The sequence below is a fragment of the Styela clava genome, chromosome 7 (genome assembly GCF_964204865.1).
Source record: "Styela clava chromosome 7, kaStyClav1.hap1.2, whole genome shotgun sequence".
Classification (NCBI taxonomy): domain Eukaryota; kingdom Metazoa; phylum Chordata; class Ascidiacea; order Stolidobranchia; family Styelidae; genus Styela; species Styela clava.
The window spans coordinates 20,906,040-20,923,726 of NC_135256.1; the positions used below are offsets into that span (position 1 = coordinate 20,906,040).

Genomic DNA, 17,687 nt, shown 5'->3' on the forward strand with positions numbered 1-17,687 from the left:
ACGGCTCAAAATCCCTCACTTTTGAATAAAAATGTTCTGAATTATGATTAAATACAAACATTTACTAGATGGAATATAATGAATTTCGAAAGTATTCGTTTTGGACATCCCTGGTAATAACCTAATATTTAATTTATATATCGAATTCAATAGGTATTGGGAACCTTTTGCTTTGACAAAGCCACATAGAAAAAAAAAATTTTGACTTCCAAACTTTTCAAGAAGCTAGCACTACTTGGGAAATAATATATTACGTGAACTGTAATAATGATATGATAAGTGACATAACAATAGCCCCTCTCACCTGTTTCAGTAATACTTCCATGTCTAGTTTCTGTATCATATGAGAAGCCAGTGGCGGCGCGTGGTCATTTTGACAACCGGGGCAAGCTACTGCGGGACCAAGTCACCCCCATCTACGGGGACAGGATGAGCGCTGTAAGTTCTCCCATCATTTTATGGGTATAAAAACCATTCCATCGGTAACAACCAATCGGCAAAAGCGACAATTTTTAACGATAAGAAAGTGTCTTTAAAACCGGTCCAAGTCAAGGGATTAATAAATATAGACATAGTTTGTTTTGAAACCTCTTTCAAAAGGAAAGGCAATATTTACCCAGATAAATACAATGACATATTAACAGAAACTTCGGGAAAGCAGACAAAACCTAAAATAAGGTTTAAAACGTGTCTATGAAGAAAGGAAAGGTAATGCAAAGATAAGGACATGCGTCGCTCACTCATAGATATATATGCTGCTAGACTTCTACTGCTTGAACATATATGCAACACGCCGCGGTTTCTTGGAAGCAAAATGCTCAATAACGCGCTGATTAAAGTCATGCAACCCAGAAATAACGTCTCTGTGAATGGATAAAACAGCCAAGGAATTTAATCTATCTTGCTTCATTGTGTTTCTGAGATACGTTTTAATACGCTTCAGCGTGCTGAATGTTCGCTCTGCGTTGGCGGAAGAAATAGGCGTCGTCAAAATGATGTCCAGAAATTTTGCAGACGCCGCAAAGGTAGTTACTAGAGTGTTATCTATGAGGAACCCATAGAGCGCGCAAGTTGATGTGATGTTCAAAAAAGTTTGATTGGTGTATATACATCGCAATTCATTTTCCAATTTACCCACGTTTATCATGGCGTAAAATTTGGAGACAGTAGCCAACAAATGGATGAGAAATTGACGTGCAAATTTTGAAAAATTTTTGGGGTTCATCAAAGAAAACGCGGCAAGGTGTTCAGTGCGCAGACGATCGTCTATTTGATTCACCAGAATGTCACAGCATTCCTTTGCAGACAAAATCAAACGCTGCGTTGTTTGCCCGCGGCGTAAAGAAGCACTCCATGTGTCGTCGTATTTTATTGTTTCCCGGATACGAGATACAGCATTGCAGAAGTCTGAAATACACGACTGCACAGACGCTCCATCCATTAGCCTTGACTGCAATGCGCCGTATAATACATCCACGTGATAGAATATTGTGGAGAAAAAAGCGAGAAAAAATGAAAACTCACCATCTTCTAGCAGACGCTTTAGACCTGCCGCCTCCCTCACAGAGCGTTCGTCCCAAACCGGAGAGCTCTGAATGCCATTGAAACACTCAATGAGCTCAGACCTAATTTCGGACACGCCCTGCACCACGCGTGATTGGAAGTTCCAACGTGTTGGTACACAAGCTGGGAGACGGCGGCTACATATCTGGCGAAGGAGGTCAGAGCGCTTCGGCGAAACGGAAAAAAATGAAGAAAACCCCGAAACATTTGCAAAAAATATACGGACGAGAGGGGTATCAAGACACATATTTTTAATAACGAGGTTAAATTGGTGTGCATAACAATGTAAAAAATGCGCATGAGGAAAATCTTCTTTTATATAAACTTGAACACCATGTTTCGACCCACTCATGACTGCCGCGCCGTCATAAGTTTGAGCTATCAATTTTGACTACGCGTTGTAAGGCTGTAACACTTCTTTCAGTACAGCCGATATCCCGCAAGCCGTGCTATCAACGATTGGTACAAAGCTGTGAAATCTCTCGGTAGGTTTACCATCTTTCACAAACCGAAAAATCACAGCCAGTTGGGAAACGCACGTGATGTCAGTTGTCTCGTCAGACTGAATCGAAAGGAACTGGCAATTCTCAATTTCCAGAGCCAAATGTTGTAAATAAATTTTATACATTGAGTCGAGCAAATCATTTTGGATATCCTTAGATGTCTCTTTCGAAACAGTTGCGGCATCAAGATGATCTCTCAATACTGTATCTAGGGATGCGGTGTATTCCACCATATCCAAAAATACCCCTCTATTAGAAGAGCCAGGCCGTTCATCGTGCCCACGGAGGGACAGCTCGTGACAACCAATGAACTTCAAAACATCTATCAATCGACCGAGAACATGGCGGTTTCTCTCGACGTTTTGGTTGTGCCGACGAATAGAAACCGCGCGTCCTTCATCCAACTATGCTGCAATATTAACATTTCCGAATGTTCGGTATTTTACTGCATTGTCCAGATGCTCCATAGAAGATTGATGATCCCTGGCACGTTCGGAAAGATGTTTAAGATCTCTAAAACCAAATTTACACCAACGTGAGTCACGGGCGGTAGCAAAAAGTAGGCAATACAAACAAAAAAGTGCATTTTTGTCCTCACTGTAACACAACCATTCGTATTTTTTATACCAAGTTTCTGCGCAGAATGTACGCCGACGCTTTCCTCCGTCATGGGATTGTTCCAGTGAACAATTTTTTGGTTGATAAGGCCCAAGACGTTGTACCTCTAATTTTTGTTCCAGCGGCAGCTGCGAAAACGGAGTGCGAAGTAGTGCATCAACCTTATTCATTATGAGGTCTAAGGCTAAGAAATGCGAAGCCGGAAAGAAGTGAGGAGCTCAAAAGGAATGTGGAAAATCGAAAGCAAATGGACTAAAGGTCTCTAACTGATTCAAATAGCGAAACAAGCGACAAAAACGACTGAGAGGAAACTATCAACTCTTCAAGCAACCAACGAACGAGAAGGAATGCGTGAATATGTCAATACGTTGTTGTAAGAAACGTCGGCATTGTGTCGTCATAATTTCGGGGCTAGCCCCGATCGGCCCCGATGATTTAGTAAAAGAAACAGAAAACAAACGAGACAAACGCGGCGAGTGGAAGATAAAAGAGAGAATACGATATACAATGAGCAACCGGGGCAAAATCGGCGTCGCCCCGTCGACGTTCGGCGAAGGCTTTGCGAGCGAAAAATGAACCATGTCGGGAGAATATGGCTAGTGTAGACAGTCTGTGCAACCGATATTGAGGTATTTTTCGAATATTTTTTATTATACCGAAAAAACAACCGGGGCATTGCCCCGGTTGGCCCTATTGACGCGCCGCCACGGCATCCTACAATGTCCTTGCTAACTCTGAAAGCGAAGACGAAAGTGATATAAAGTGTAAATATAAATATAGAGTGCCTCTTCAGGTATTTATTAAAGTGTGCATGAACCAATGAGTTTGATATCCATGGTAGGGTCGTAGATCAGATTTAATGTGTCTAATGTCTGAATAATTTGATATAAAAGGTAAATGCTAGAAATCAAAAACAATCATCCTAATCAAAAAATGTTGTTTGACAGTTTTTGTTTACTGTAATAATATGTTAGAAATGTTAAAGCTAATAAAAAGTGAAAATGCGTTTTATTTGGATCTACGGCTGAAACCCCTCTAAATTCCACTATGTGTTTTCTCTCATTTATTGAAGTTTTTATTTTGCTAATGCAGATCTGTTCAAAGTGTAGTTAATTGATGATACTTTGAAAGCGTCAAATGCTTATACATTAGATTCTTTTTGTTTAGACTTGCCCATCACAATCACAGAAGTGAAAGAAGATGGTCAAATTGATTTCAAACATGATGTTCTTGAAAAGAAGTTTTCATCCATATCAATCATGGATATTTATGTTTATGTCATAATTTTGGTTGGACAACTGGGGCGAGTGAAATCAATCATAGTGAAATATCTAGGAAGATATTTTCATAGGACATCAGTGAGATTTTTGAATTAAAAAACACTTAAGTCACTCTATGTTACTCTATTACTAAAACATTGCTGGGGACACTGATGTAAAATTTCTTGATTGACTGATGGAAAGTTTTCATGCAATGAAAAAACTTTTTTCATACTCCAATGCTAACATTAGTTTTCGAAATCCAACTTTTGTCTCAATTTCAACAGCTTCCCACAGCCAGTGTTGACTAACATATTGATTTCAACCTTGTTTCCAAAAAGTGACAAGTGTGCGTATTTAATTTAAAATATTGTTTTTCCAAATCTTTCGACTATTAAGAATATATATAGTTGAGTGCTTGAAGTCTCTATGAATGTTGGCAATCAAAGATTGTTTTTTTAAATATCATCAGGTGCAACATTATTTTTTTTATGAGATGTTCCACAGATTAGCTGGAATGAGGATTTAAGTAAACATTCACTTATTATCTTTAAGACAAAAAGCAAAAAATCAATTATCAGTAATGAAAAAGTTGGTTACAATTCACTTAATGTTGAATCAGGAAAAAAAAATTTGAATGACAATGTTCGGTGATCCTTATGTTTTTGAAGCAATGGATGAAAGGGTAATGTCGTAAACTTATTTTTGTAGCCATATTGTGAGCACACAATATTATTTCTAAGATATTTTTATTTTATATTTTAAAAAAATAAAATAAAATCCAATATTGCGATTAACAGGTTTTTGTCCAGATCTGGAATAGTTAACCAGTTAGTTGTGACATAGACTTTGTACAGCTTGAAAATGAACTAAAGCTTCTATCGATGGTGGTATTATCATACTAAAACATTACTCTGAAGCTTGAAACAAGTATTAGAATCATGATCAGAAAGTATATCCCTTCTATGAATATGCAAAAATAATTTATTATGCATAATTTTGTTGTTGAAAAACCTGCATTTTGACCATTGACCATGAATCATGCTTAAATTAGCATGGTGATTGACGACTGCTATGGCAAGGTTAGACAAGTTCAGTAAAACTGAATGCAGCTTTTCATATAACCAAATGAATGTATATGAATACAAGAGAGATATGCTCAAATATATGGACACGTAGAGTCACCTAATTTTGATGACGTCATAGCGAAATAAAAAGTAATAGCCTTCTGGAGAAAATGTTTATCTTTAACCACTGAAAATTTCAAAGCAATTGGTCCAGTATTCGAAGAGAAAAGCGACTTTTTAAAAACGTGTCAAAGAACAAGAACAACATAATATTGAAACGATCGTTATGTCCACTACGTGTCCAATAATGTAACTTAAAAACACAATGAACACAGGAAACAATGAACATTTGAGGTTGTGCAAAATGTACTGTACTATAAAATAACGAGACACATTTTTCTAGGAACTACAATTATACTGGTTGGTTTGCAGTAAACAAAATAATCATTTTTTCTTAAATGTGTTTCGGCGATCTCTATTTGGTAGCACATATGAAATACATTTCAACCAGAAAAATTTTAAATAAATATGCTCAAACTGAGAATATCTGTTATAATTTTTTGCTTTTTTAAGTACGGTATTACATAATAAATATGTTCAATCGTAGAATTCTTCTCAACTTGTTTATATATCTTTGCAATTGAATTTTCCAAAATAAGGATAATTTTTCGATTTACTTCATCTATTTATTATTAGGATTAGGAAAATATAGAAATCATTGCTAGAGATGTGCAAAGAAACCTTTAACTCAGGGGTGCACAACTCAAATGAGGGTACGTGCCAAATTTTTCAAAAGAATCTTGTCGCGTGCCACGCACAATTGTGGTATTGTAAATTAACTCCGTAAAACAAACAAATTGCAATAACAATACATGATAACGGATATCTATTTATTGAAACAATTTATTGTCCTGAAAAAAAAATGATGTTTCTTTATTTTACAAAACCGTCCGCATGCCACGTTTGAGCGTTTGGCGTGCCAAATTTGGCACGCGTGCCTCGTGTTGTGCACCCCTGCTTTAACTAATACTTGAATATGCACAATAAAATTATTCAAAATATCCTTGTACAGTTTGCTTTGAAATAAATTAATTGATCAATATAGTTTCAATTTAAATTTTTTAAATTACCAGAAATCTTAATAGATTTTCTTAAAATTTATTAAATTTAAAAAACAAATCTTTTCACATTGTTATGGAAATTTCATTTAGATGGGAATTGTAACACTCAATACACCAAATCTGTTTGATGTTAACTATTCCACTGAAGATACCAAAGAAATGTGTGCTTGGAGCCTTTTGATGTCTTCGACATTATTGTTTAATCTATCAGGAGAGATCAACTCCAATGATTTTGATCAATTACAGGTAATTTGGTTGCGCAAATTTGAAAATATACATTGATATCTATGTAATTTATTCAGTCTACTACTTCACATATAGTGTGAGATTAGGGTTAAAAAAATAGTCCTTCTAACTTCCATGTTTAAAATTGTCTGAACAGAGTGTTGCTCATCTGGATGGCAAAGAAATCATTTTCAAACATATTATTATTATGCATACCAATTGACTGTTAAAATCCTGAAAATTGAAAACCAGTGAAACTAGTAGACTTTCTTGACCAGATTTTCCAAATGAATCAGAAAATAATATTCCCATCATTCCTAAGTTAAGACAACACAATTTTACTACATTTTCACCATCAAGTCTCTACTGCATAAAATATATTGATATAAATTTCCTAAATGATTTTGTCAATTTTCCAATGTTTATTTTTGTAGATGTTTATTGAGTATGCAATAACTTTAAAGAAAGAAGTTGAAGAGAAAAGTCTTCGAATGTCTAACGCCTCACCACAAATCTTGGTGAAAGTATGTCAAAAATTTTTTATGTGTTGTTACTGATCTATAGTAGTTTACCCCATACTACTTCACTGTGCAAACTGTTTCATCTTTGTTTATGCTTATATTAATCAAAATTTTAATATTTTAAGAGATGTCTTTTGCTAGTTTAGAAAAAATATATGTACACATGCCCTTTAACATAAGTACATTGCTTGGAATGGTGCTCAGTGTAGAAAGTAAAACTAGCGGATCTGGGAAGAAATTTTGTCATTACATTTTCTACAAATAGTTGATATTCAGCTTGATATTATAGGGCAATAAATTTTATGGAAAATTGATGTCTTTATCAGTTGGTAAAAACAGAGTAACCCATAACCTTTAGAGCAAGACATACTGTATGTTGATAACATTTTGGAAGTTTGCAAAAGCAATTTTGTAATTCAAAACAAAACTTACACATAAGTGATATTTTTCAGACAAAGATAGATAAGTTGAGAGTGTGTTTGGGGATTTGACACTTTCTACTTTAATTCACTAGAATTTATTCGAACGTTGAACTAAGCTATTTAAATTATTTGTTTGGATTTTTCCCCTCTGGTATTAGTTTTTTGGATTTCTTACTCAAAACACAACTATGGACACAATTGAATCCACTAGTTGATTTTACTGTAGAATTGCACAGAGTTAATTTCATTTCTCGATAACAGATAATTGAGTCTCAACTTAGGATATAAATATAATCTCCAATATATATTAATGGTAGGTATATTGCAAAAGTATGTCCACTTGCAGTCCCCATTTAGTGGCATTTCAAATTTCATTGTCTGTAATATCAAGTACCAATTTGAGCTGCAATGTTCAAAACGAAACACCAATTGTTTTCATTAGAGGAATGAGTATGAGACAAGGTAATTTTCATTACACATATTTTTGTTCATTTTAACTTTCAGACGAACTTTTCGAAGTATCAAATATCGCAACAGTTTATTTGCCAGTGTTACTCCTAGTAATTAACTATTTGGTAATAAAAAGATATGCACAGTTTAGTAATTACTTATCGATTTTAATTGGTAAGTATGTTGATAGGTATTTGTCTGTCTGTTTGTCTGTCTGTCTGTCTGTTAGATGCACGCGATATCTCACGAAAGCGAGATTGAATCTGCTCCAGATTTTGCATGTGCATTCATCATATGTCCTACCAGAAGCCTATTGATTTTGGATGAATTATGTCGTATAATTAGCGAGTTATTAATTAATCAATGATGAGACAGAAGGTGTCACTATGGAATAAGAGCGCTGTTTTGGGGGATCCCCTAACTTTCGATCGATAAGTCTTCGGTCTCTGACCGATATTCTCGTTCAAATATTTAGAAGAAGTTCCTGGAATTATGAAAGTTAGTAAAAATCACATTTTTCCATGAGAATAACAGAAATCAGTTAACACAATTATTTGTTATAGCGGGTTGAAGAAACAAGAAAATTTTTACTTGACACCATTGAAGAGCAAGAAGATGAAGTGGAGAAGGAAGAAAATAACATACAAAAGATCTTTAAAGTAATTAACATTTATCACATTCTCAGCAATCATTATTAATTATCAAGTTAACATTACTAATATAAGGAAGTACATGCCTGTTGTAGAAAAGTACAAAAAGCTTCTGGAAAAACATGATCACCATTGCAATTCAAGTTACCTGTCAGAAAAGTGCAATGATTGATGTAATGCTGACTAGAATGTAATTAAAACATTATGCCAGTCATATCTTATATATAAAATATAACTAAATATTAAAATGTTGGTTGGGGATATGGAATAAGTGAACTCATTTTCATTAAGTTGGATGTCATCACCCAATTGTAGATTTAAAACATTGACTTGAATAAAAATTTTTAGAAACTGGATTATTTTTATTTAAAATAAGATTGAATTTTATCTGTCAAAATTGCAAAATTACTTCCCTCAAGATTGTGACTCAATTTAGACTCAGTTTTGAATATCTTGCCTGTATTTGTTTATAACTGGAAAGCGACCGGTGTTTTTGTCCATTTTTTCATAGTTGATATCTTCACATTGGTGTTCGCATATCTAAGTGTCAGTGTCAGCAGCTGTGATTTTCTTTTGATTTTTCGTCATTAAAAGAAAAATTTTTTCGGTTCCATTGACGTGTTTTTTGCCTAAGCTGTGATTGTTAAACATATACCATTGTTGAATTTCTGTCGATGATATTTTACAGTAGTGCTTGAAAATCCAAGTATAAAATTTCCTGTTTTTGTATGCTGAATGGAGTTATGATTCTACATATATTTTTGGGGCTCCCGAAGTATGCGAACCAAGATGGCGGACATCGGAACGTAACATGGGTAACAGGTTAGGGTTAGGCGATAATTTTTTTCCAATTTTCCTTATTTTAGTCCTATTATCAGTTCGAAGACTAGCCAAGAGCCTCCCGTAGTATTTATACCTAAAATTATGGCCTAACCCTACCCTAGTACACATATTACATTCCGATGTTTGCCATCTTGGTTCGCATACTTCGCATACATATTTTTATTTTTGTATCTGGAGCCGCATATGGCTCTTTGTTCTCGAAGCAATGGCTCCCGTGAATTAAAGTAGTTATAGCAGTTTTTGTTAGAAGCAGTAGGTTTCAATTAAAGGGAACTCAAGTCAAAGACTCCTTGCTAATTACATATCATAGCGATTTCTAAGTATCATAGCAAAGTACGGTATAAGTCATTAGCAGTAAAATTGGGTCGCATTAGGATAATTCAAGTATGTCAGAACTTTTTTTTTCATTTCATTTCAATTTCTTTTCATTTTGTCATAAACTGAATTCTTGCATTATTCATATTTCATTTGGCTTCATCTTAGTAGGAATTAGTGTATTGAATAATAAGTGAATTTTCTTATAGTTTTGATAGTCACTGACATTGGAGATTTGGAGTAGATGTTTAATCCTAATTTCTACAGGCGATACATGGTTAGGGTATTTCAAATTTTTCTCATTATGTCCCATGCTTATTTTCTAATCCTGACTGATTATCTTTTACTTTCCTGAAGTACTGTGAAATGGGTATATTTTTCACTAATTAATAAGCCCTCTCTGAATTGAAAATTTTTTTTGTTCATAAATAGTTCAATGAACAAGTTATGTCCAAACCAAATTCAACAATTGTATACATTTAATAAGTAGGTGTTTTCCATTTTAACAAATTAGAGATATTTTAAAATATAAGTATTTTAAGCATTTGACATCAGTCAGTATGGCCAAAAGTTAATTTTTTTTTCAGAATATTTACAGAATACTACATTGTTCTGCTTTGGTCAAATCCTGATTATTTTTTATGTTGCATGGCAGGATATTACACTACTTGTATCCGACTGGGTCAATGAAGATGAGTATGAATATGGATGGGAAGGAGGTGAAAAATATCTGAGAAAGCAATTGGGAAATAAAAAATGGCTTCATGAAAATTTTGTATCTGTCCGCTGCTTTTTGATGCCTAGAATTACGGAAAACATAATGTCGACTGAATCTAATGATGGTTCTCTTTCTCCAGGTGCTTTTATTTAACCCAATCTTTTCTATTAAATATTTTTTATTAATTTATGAAATGTATGAAATCATCATATTTGTGTGACATAATGTTATTAGTAGAGATTTGCAAAGAACATGGAAATATGAAATTCTTATTTAACAATCAACATTTTTTGAATAACCATACAGTCAATATATTTACATATCTTCAAGTATTTGAGATTCGATTCGAAAAAAAAATATTCAATCAGATTCTGAAATGATCATATATTGGAAAATGCCCAGTCCAACTAAAAATTGTATGCAAATAATCCAAATTAGCATTTAGTATCCTTGAGAGGTTGGGAAGAGTCTAATTGACTAACCGATACTATACTAAAGACCCTTTGAATAAGTGTACTAGTAAAAGCAACTGACTTTTTATCAATTACAGAAAGAAAAGTGTTTGACATGTTTGCTACAGACATTTATAACATGAAAAACATTTCAACAATACAGAAAACAGCTGACTCAACTGGAAAATATTGGTTGGAATATGGCAATACAATGTTTACAGTTGTGAATGAAAAAATCTTCACCAGTAAAATCAAAGCAAGTTGGAAGAATCATTCAAATATATTTTTCAAAGTCATACGAAATTAATAGCAAATAACAATGTTCAAATCATATTGAATATTCAAATCGATAGTATATTGGATTTTTTGAAGGGTTTGATTTCAAGAAAGAAAATTTCAGTTTCATTTTTCATTTATTTGGTATTATGACACCCAATTTTTGCAAAACAGTTTCAATCAAAAGATCATTTCAATTGATTAAAGTCACACTGTATGACCGAAAAAGATTTAATTCAAAATGTGAAACCAGCTATTCAAATCATTGTTCATCTTAGCTATCTCACATTTCTAAATCCAAACTCTTTGAATATATAGGGATTTTAATGCAATATTTGTTTACCTCGGATCCAATTCATAATTTATTCAATTTTTCGAATATTATTTTAAAATATATTCATAATAATGGATAATCAGATACTCAGTGAAATTGATGGAAATTTCATTGTAGCCCCAATTACAATTATATTTTCATGGGAGAAGATAAACATTTGTTTGCCCAGTTTTGTAAATTTATTTTAATATTCTTCATGCACAAACAAGATTGATAATAACTAGCATTTTACTATTTCATAGAGGCCTCATGGAATAAAAAATTTACATTATGATAATGGCATTCTTTCTTTAATAATTCTTTTTTTTGTATTTCAAATATCAATTTAGTTTGTATGAATTTTGTTGAACCTTGTACCTATTATGCTGGTATTATATTCTTCATATTCCATTCTGTTTAGACCTCAAGGCAGGAAGTAGAGAAAGATACTTTGAATTGGATTGAGAAACAATTGGAAAAAGTATAAAAATGTGTTAATATTCAGTAAATTTTTTGATATTTATTTTAGTGTGTACTAATAATTGTTGCTGTAATCAAGTGGGAATGTGCATATTCAAACTTTTTTTATAACATTTGTGCATTTGCCATTTTTTTGTTATTTTCTAATATAGCAATGCTCAAAGTAACTTTAACATTTCTCATTACAGTTTGAAATAAAAATATTACATGTAACACTGACGTACTGAAAACTATGTATAGCCTTTGTGCTGCGCAGAAATAACACCAAATATATGTTGAAACTGGTATTGTAGCTCCCCAATTCACATCAAATTTTAAATTTGTAAAAGAAATTTAAAAGGGAAAAACATTGCTTACATATGGGAATCTCTAGTGAAAAGATCATATCTAGTGTCGCTAACCAATGAATTAGGTAAAACCTTATTTGACAGAACAAAGTAATAAAACTTGACCAACTTAGCTCATTGTAACTGCAATATAAGCAAGAGGTGATTGAAGAAGTCTTTGTTAGCCAGAGCACAATAAAAAACATATCATATTTAGTTTTCTCCACATAATTGGATTTAATGGCGTTATTATAAAGTTATATATTCAAATTGTGACAACAATTTTGTAAATGAAGTTTCAAATCAAATGTTTTGTGATTTTTAATTGTAATTAGGTATATATGTAAAAACAAAATATATTACCTTAAATGAGTTGAAGTCACTTTTCAGGACTTTGATTTCTTCTCTATGCATGATGTTGATGCAGTTATAACAACAAGAATAAATGATATTATTGCTGGCAAAGAAATACTATGTAAACTCAGTTTTGACAAGCAAGCAGAAATTTTCAACTCTGTCATGGTGGAAGTCAATAAAATCAAAAATGAAAAAAAGAGCAAATGTCCCTAAAAAATGTAATATTTATTTACTGAAACTTTACTTGATTTTCAGTTGAATTCCTATTAATTCAGAACTTCACAGCTCATCTAATTCTATTCACTAACATGTGATAACGAAATATCATTTTCTACCAGTTTTGATATACTGCCATTTTTCGGGCAGAAATTTATTACAATATCCTTTAGTACATTACTGAGTGGCTTCATATATTGGAAAATTAGGAATATTATTCAGAGACATTTATGAGAGAACATTTACAGCTTATGGTATTTCAATATTATTTGGGCTTTTGATACTCGGGCATTTAATTATGGTAACTTAATTCTTGCCAGAAAAAAAATTAAACATCAGTAATATAAATCCAACACCTTAGTGGTACATAGATATCCTAACTCCAACATTTATTTGGTATTATGACACCCAATTTTTGCAATATCTTGTCAGGATTTCACACTATAACATCGCATTTTGTTTGTTCATCTATATGATCTCAACCTGTATGATGTAAAAGGTAATGATAAAAATTAAGTTTGAACACATTAATCCTGACGATTATTTATTACTTCGTTTTAGCAAAAACAAAAGCTTTTGGATTTGACAGTGAAAGAAAAGTCTCATCATTATGGTGCAATATTGGAAACTGTAAGTAATGTATATCTTAAATATTAACTAATTTTTAATGAGTCTTTAAAATAACAAAATTCCTTGATTTATGATATATTGAAAAAATTAAAATTTCTCAAGCATGCGACCCATGACTCGAACACATCACTCGATTTCACTAATGACTCTAGGTTTAGGGGACTCGAACTTAGCACAGGTGAAAAGTGGAAGTCCGTGCAACTGGTATGAAACAAGATTAGATTACGAGGAGCAGAGTTACTGAAAAATTCTATTTGAGAAAGATAAAATCAGTTGTATTAAAGAATATACACTTGTTATATTTGAGGACACATTGTTCGGGACCATCTCTACAGAAAATAAGTTGGAAAAAGTTTCTTCTGAGCATGCAGCAAAAATTCTAGAGAAATTTGACAAAACTCATGAGTTTGATGATATGTCAAGTGAAGCTCGTGAGAAGTTGAAATCTGAAATGTGGCGATTTAAAGAAGAGTTGAAAAAGATCAATGATAAGATACTAGAAGAGAAAATGATTGACAGAAGCACTGCTTTGACTCTGTCAAATTTTGATAAAAAACTAAAGGTATCACAAAATCAATTTGTATTATTCACAACAGTAAATTGATTCATGACTTTTGATTGTGAATTGATTTATTAATTACACTCTTGATAAAAAAGTATTATAAAAAAATAGTCAAGAACTAGCACTTCATGTAATTAGTATTTATAACATCATGGCGTTTTACCATAGTTACCACTTTGCCATATCTGTTTAACTTATCCCACCCTTATCCTATGGTGACCGTACATTTGAACCCATGTACATTTGAACCCATGCGTATATCCACGGGTTCAATCTATATGCGGGTGCTAAAACCCATGGGTTAGGGTTAGTATGGGTTTAACTATCCGTGAAACAAAAAAAAATCCATAGGTGCAATAGCATACAGGTGCAATTGTCATGGGTTCAAATGTACGTGGGTTCAAATGTAATGGAACCTTATCCTATTCGTGCCAATTGTCCTATGGCTTGCCCCACTGTTTTAAATCAGGGTGGATATATATATATTGTGTGTGGCAAAACAGTTAAAATAAGCATATGGAGTGAGATTCACGCTATGTTCTAGGTCAGGGGTGGGCAATTACTTTCCCGAGTGGGCCGGATGCGGAAAATAGACTTGATCACTGGCCCGATGATCAAAACTCAATATGATCAAAAACTTTTATTTGCAAATACCTATATACAACGATTAATGTGACTTCATTACAAAGGGGCTGGCAAATTACGGCAGCTGCGCAGCGAAATTTGATAGAAAAAGAAGCTCAACAGCTGTGCCAACGTTAAAATACAGCACAATGTAACAATTGGGGTCATTATGACGCTAATTGAGAAATAGGTTTTTGAAAGAGAGTAAATGATGCGCATTCCTTTCGTTTACGAATTAAATTACTGTAAGTTAGGATTTAGAAGACGAGTGATATACTAATATTTGATTGATCTTATTTTGTATTCAAAATCGGAAACGGAAATTTTAATGGCAATAGTCGTCGCGATTACGCCATTCGTTAAAATTGCCGACTTTTTCACCGGTGATGATTTTTCTGTTGCGCAAAATATTCAGTCCATTACCAGTACAAGTTTAAAAATACCTTGCCATATTAATTTAATATATATAATCAATTTAATTAATAAATTTTCCTCACTGAGAGTGTGCAACCCCATTTCCCTAACCTACCCCCTCCCCTTAAGGGGATTTTTCACTCCCTGATTATCTATTTCGTTCCCTGGTCGTCCATATCGCCCACTTTGAAAATCGATGTAACATGTGTTGGCGCATTCACAAACACACGAAAAAAAATGGCAGGCCCAAATGCTGATATACCAGGAGCTAAAATTTTTGAATGGCAAAAATAATTCGGATGGATGGTTTTGTACATTATATTCAGTGCTGATAATACGTGCGGAATTACGGTAATTACTTTAACTTAACCGACGATCCGGTATTTAACTGATTTTCAACGGAAATTTAAATTCATAAAAACTATAGTCATAATTTCACAAGTGGGCCGGATGAAACACTGCGGTGGGCCAGATCCGGCCCGCGGGCCGTAATTTGCCCACCCCTGTTCTAGGTTATGATAGATGTAATAATTAGGGATACAATTGGGATAAGTTGGGCATGGCGTTTTTATGACACCACTGGCATTATGGCCAAGCGATTGTACGTTTGAACATGCATCAAAAAGTCTGACCCAAAAGTATTGCATCACATGGCTTTATTCATTTCACATTTTCATAATACTTGTTCCACCCATAGATGAGAGTATTTTCAGTAATTGAACTGAGAACACTGATATTTATACAGAGTATGACATTTTTTTATCCCATGGAAGTAATCAAAACAGTCATGGAAAACACTTTGCGAGAAGCTTTGGAAGAATTCGATAAAAAATATGAGATCGGAAGGCTTGGAAAGAAGAAGAAACCTTCTTCAGGAAAGCATTAAAAACAAACTGGATGATTTTACTGAAGATAATAATGTGAGTTTTACAGTAAAATAAATGCGACTCTAAAATTTATTTACTGTTATTCAACGCGAGATAGTTTTTTTATCATATAATTGAATTTTGATGTTTTCCACTCCGAGAAACAGACGTTGTGATGGTATGTTTCATTGGCTGTCGATCATAATAGATAAATTGTATATTCTAGTTGTGTAACAATTCGCTTAAAATGTTGTTTTAGTGCAAAGTGGAAAAGCTAAAAAGGAAAATATCTTCTATTCTCCTTGAGGAATACAAAAAAAGAATAGAATCGGTGAGTAATTGACTACCATAATACTGTACAACGCTTTATACGCTAAAATTATTCTCATACACCCCGTAGAGAAAGGAACATGCTCATGACCATACATACCATTGATTGCTGGTTTCCTCAACGTCCGGTGTTACAAAAATCTCGGACCAGCATTGTTATACGTTCTGACATAGCATTTATGATCGTTTGTGTATATAGAGTTCCCTAACTTTCTACAATTATATTATTTGATAAATTTCCTATTTTTGTTGTGCAGGAAATGAAAAAAGTATACATTAAGGATCTAGAGGATTTTTGCGAGAAAGTCCGCATTCGTCTAGTTAAAAAGGTTGATTGTAATGTTTTAGCTATGGATTCGGGAATTTGGGGAGTAGATCAGGCCATTGAAGCATTCAGATCAACAATAAAAACACAGCTGGAAAAGGAAGACCAAGCATTTATACGGATGAATGATGATATTTGGTGGTGGCGGTGGTTTTCGAAATTGTATTACTGGTTTTGGCCTCCACATCTAGAAGATATCTTAAAAAATATTGATCAATTTAAAATTGATATCACGTCTGAGATTAGCGATGTTGGGAAGCCAGTTGTAAAAAGTGGATGGACTGACGAAGAATCTCATCAGAGTACATCTCCACTTTGTTCTTAGAATTAAAAACTACACTTATACTTTTGCAAAAAGCAAGACTCCGTCATAATGTTAGGCCGACTAGCGTTCTATCTGCACCTTTTATATCAGAGCTATTGGCATATTACTGTTGAACGAATTCGCTTGCTGAGTGTGTAAATATGACAACGGAAGAAGACATTTTCTTTTATCTTATATGCGGTAAGTATATGTATTTCTTCAAAAGTCCTCGCTTCTATTAGTTCCCGTAAGTCAATGTAGTCTTATGTAAATATGTTTGTTCCATCAGTCTAGGTTTTAGTTGATACTGTGTACTTGTTTAAATTGGTGTGCATATGTATTCTTATGATAATGATCACAGAGTACAATAATTCCTGTAAAGACTCCACAATTACTTTTATTGATTCTTACCAGCATTCAGAGCACAACTTGTGTAATTTTCCGAACTTCAAAGTAATAAAAATTAATCATAAAACTAATTATACTGTATAATATTACTAGCCATTGAAAGTGAATAAAACCGACTGCAGCGATGTTAGGTCCAGCTTTTTGAAAAATGTTTTTACGCGAATATATGTATAAGTGTTCATTTAATCTGTTACTTTCAACACAAAGTTGCCTGCTTGCAACGCAAGGGCTTAACTGTTCATTAAGGTTAAAGTCATTTCCTATTTTTTCGCAATTTGATATAACTGCTTCAGAAAATTCCATTACTCTCGAATGACTGTAAACTTAGAGCATTTTTGTCACAGTTTAATTGGAACGGCGGTCGTCACGAGGACGACCAGAACACTAAATGCAAACATTAAGCTATCTTAAATACACACCTCGATGAACACCTGCTTTTTCCCAAGATTTATCAAACTTCAGAAACAACAAGAAACTCACCTTAACTAATTTACCTGGTATAAACAAAGAACAAGGGACAAAAAATCAT

General features: G+C 33.5%; 2 protein-coding genes across 3 annotated transcripts; both read left to right on the top strand.

Annotated features, from left to right (window-relative positions):
* The first annotated feature begins 3,452 nt into the window (after positions 1-3,452).
* On the top strand, positions 3,453-13,695 carry LOC120328088 (atlastin-like). Of its 2 annotated transcripts, XR_013477421.1 has the most exons (12): positions 3,453-3,477; positions 3,852-4,042; positions 4,499-4,628; positions 6,222-6,377; positions 6,791-6,880; positions 8,313-8,408; positions 10,213-10,414; positions 10,826-10,983; positions 11,738-11,797; positions 12,513-12,697; positions 13,257-13,325; positions 13,633-13,695. XR_013477421.1 is itself a non-coding variant. In XM_078114832.1 (11 exons), exons 3-10 carry the CDS (start codon positions 4,581-4,583, stop codon positions 12,690-12,692), a joined length of 990 nt encoding a protein of 329 aa, XP_077970958.1. In that variant the 5' UTR covers positions 3,453-3,477; positions 3,852-4,042; positions 4,499-4,580; the 3' UTR covers positions 12,693-12,697; positions 13,257-13,626. The 2 variants fall into 2 exon arrangements, 1 of the variants encoding a protein (XP_077970958.1); XM_078114832.1 differs by lacking the exon at positions 13,633-13,695 and having other exon boundaries at positions 13,257-13,626.
* A 57-nt stretch (positions 13,696-13,752) lies between these two features.
* On the top strand, positions 13,753-17,340 carry LOC144411677 (uncharacterized). Its single transcript, XM_078114833.1, has 4 exons — positions 13,753-13,887; positions 15,671-15,845; positions 16,051-16,122; positions 16,379-17,340. Exons 2-4 carry the CDS (start codon positions 15,759-15,761, stop codon positions 16,769-16,771), a joined length of 552 nt encoding a protein of 183 aa, XP_077970959.1. The 5' UTR covers positions 13,753-13,887; positions 15,671-15,758; the 3' UTR covers positions 16,772-17,340.
* Positions 17,341-17,687: the final 347 nt, after the last annotated feature.

What these genes read in the sequence shown, in the direction of transcription:
- LOC144411677 (XM_078114833.1), top strand. Translation starts at nt 15,759, where the DNA reads ATGAGATCGGAAGGCTTGGAAAGAAGAAGAAACCTTCTTCAGGAAAGC. An exon ending in ATTTTACTGAAGATAATAAT is followed by an intron (nt 15,846 to 16,050) that starts GTGAGTTTTACA and finishes ATGTTGTTTTAG; the next exon opens with TGCAAAGTGGAAAAGCTAAA. An exon ending in ACAAAAAAAGAATAGAATCG is followed by an intron (nt 16,123 to 16,378) that starts GTGAGTAATTGA and finishes TTTGTTGTGCAG; the next exon opens with GAAATGAAAAAAGTATACAT.
- LOC120328088 (XM_078114832.1), top strand. Translation starts at nt 4,581, where the DNA reads ATGACAATGTTCGGTGATCCTTATGTTTTTGAAGCAATGGATGAAAGG. An exon ending in TTGAAGCAATGGATGAAAGG is followed by an intron (nt 4,629 to 6,221) that starts GTAATGTCGTAA and finishes AATTTCATTTAG; the next exon opens with ATGGGAATTGTAACACTCAA. An exon ending in ACATACAAAAGATCTTTAAA is followed by an intron (nt 8,409 to 10,212) that starts GTAATTAACATT and finishes GTTGCATGGCAG; the next exon opens with GATATTACACTACTTGTATC.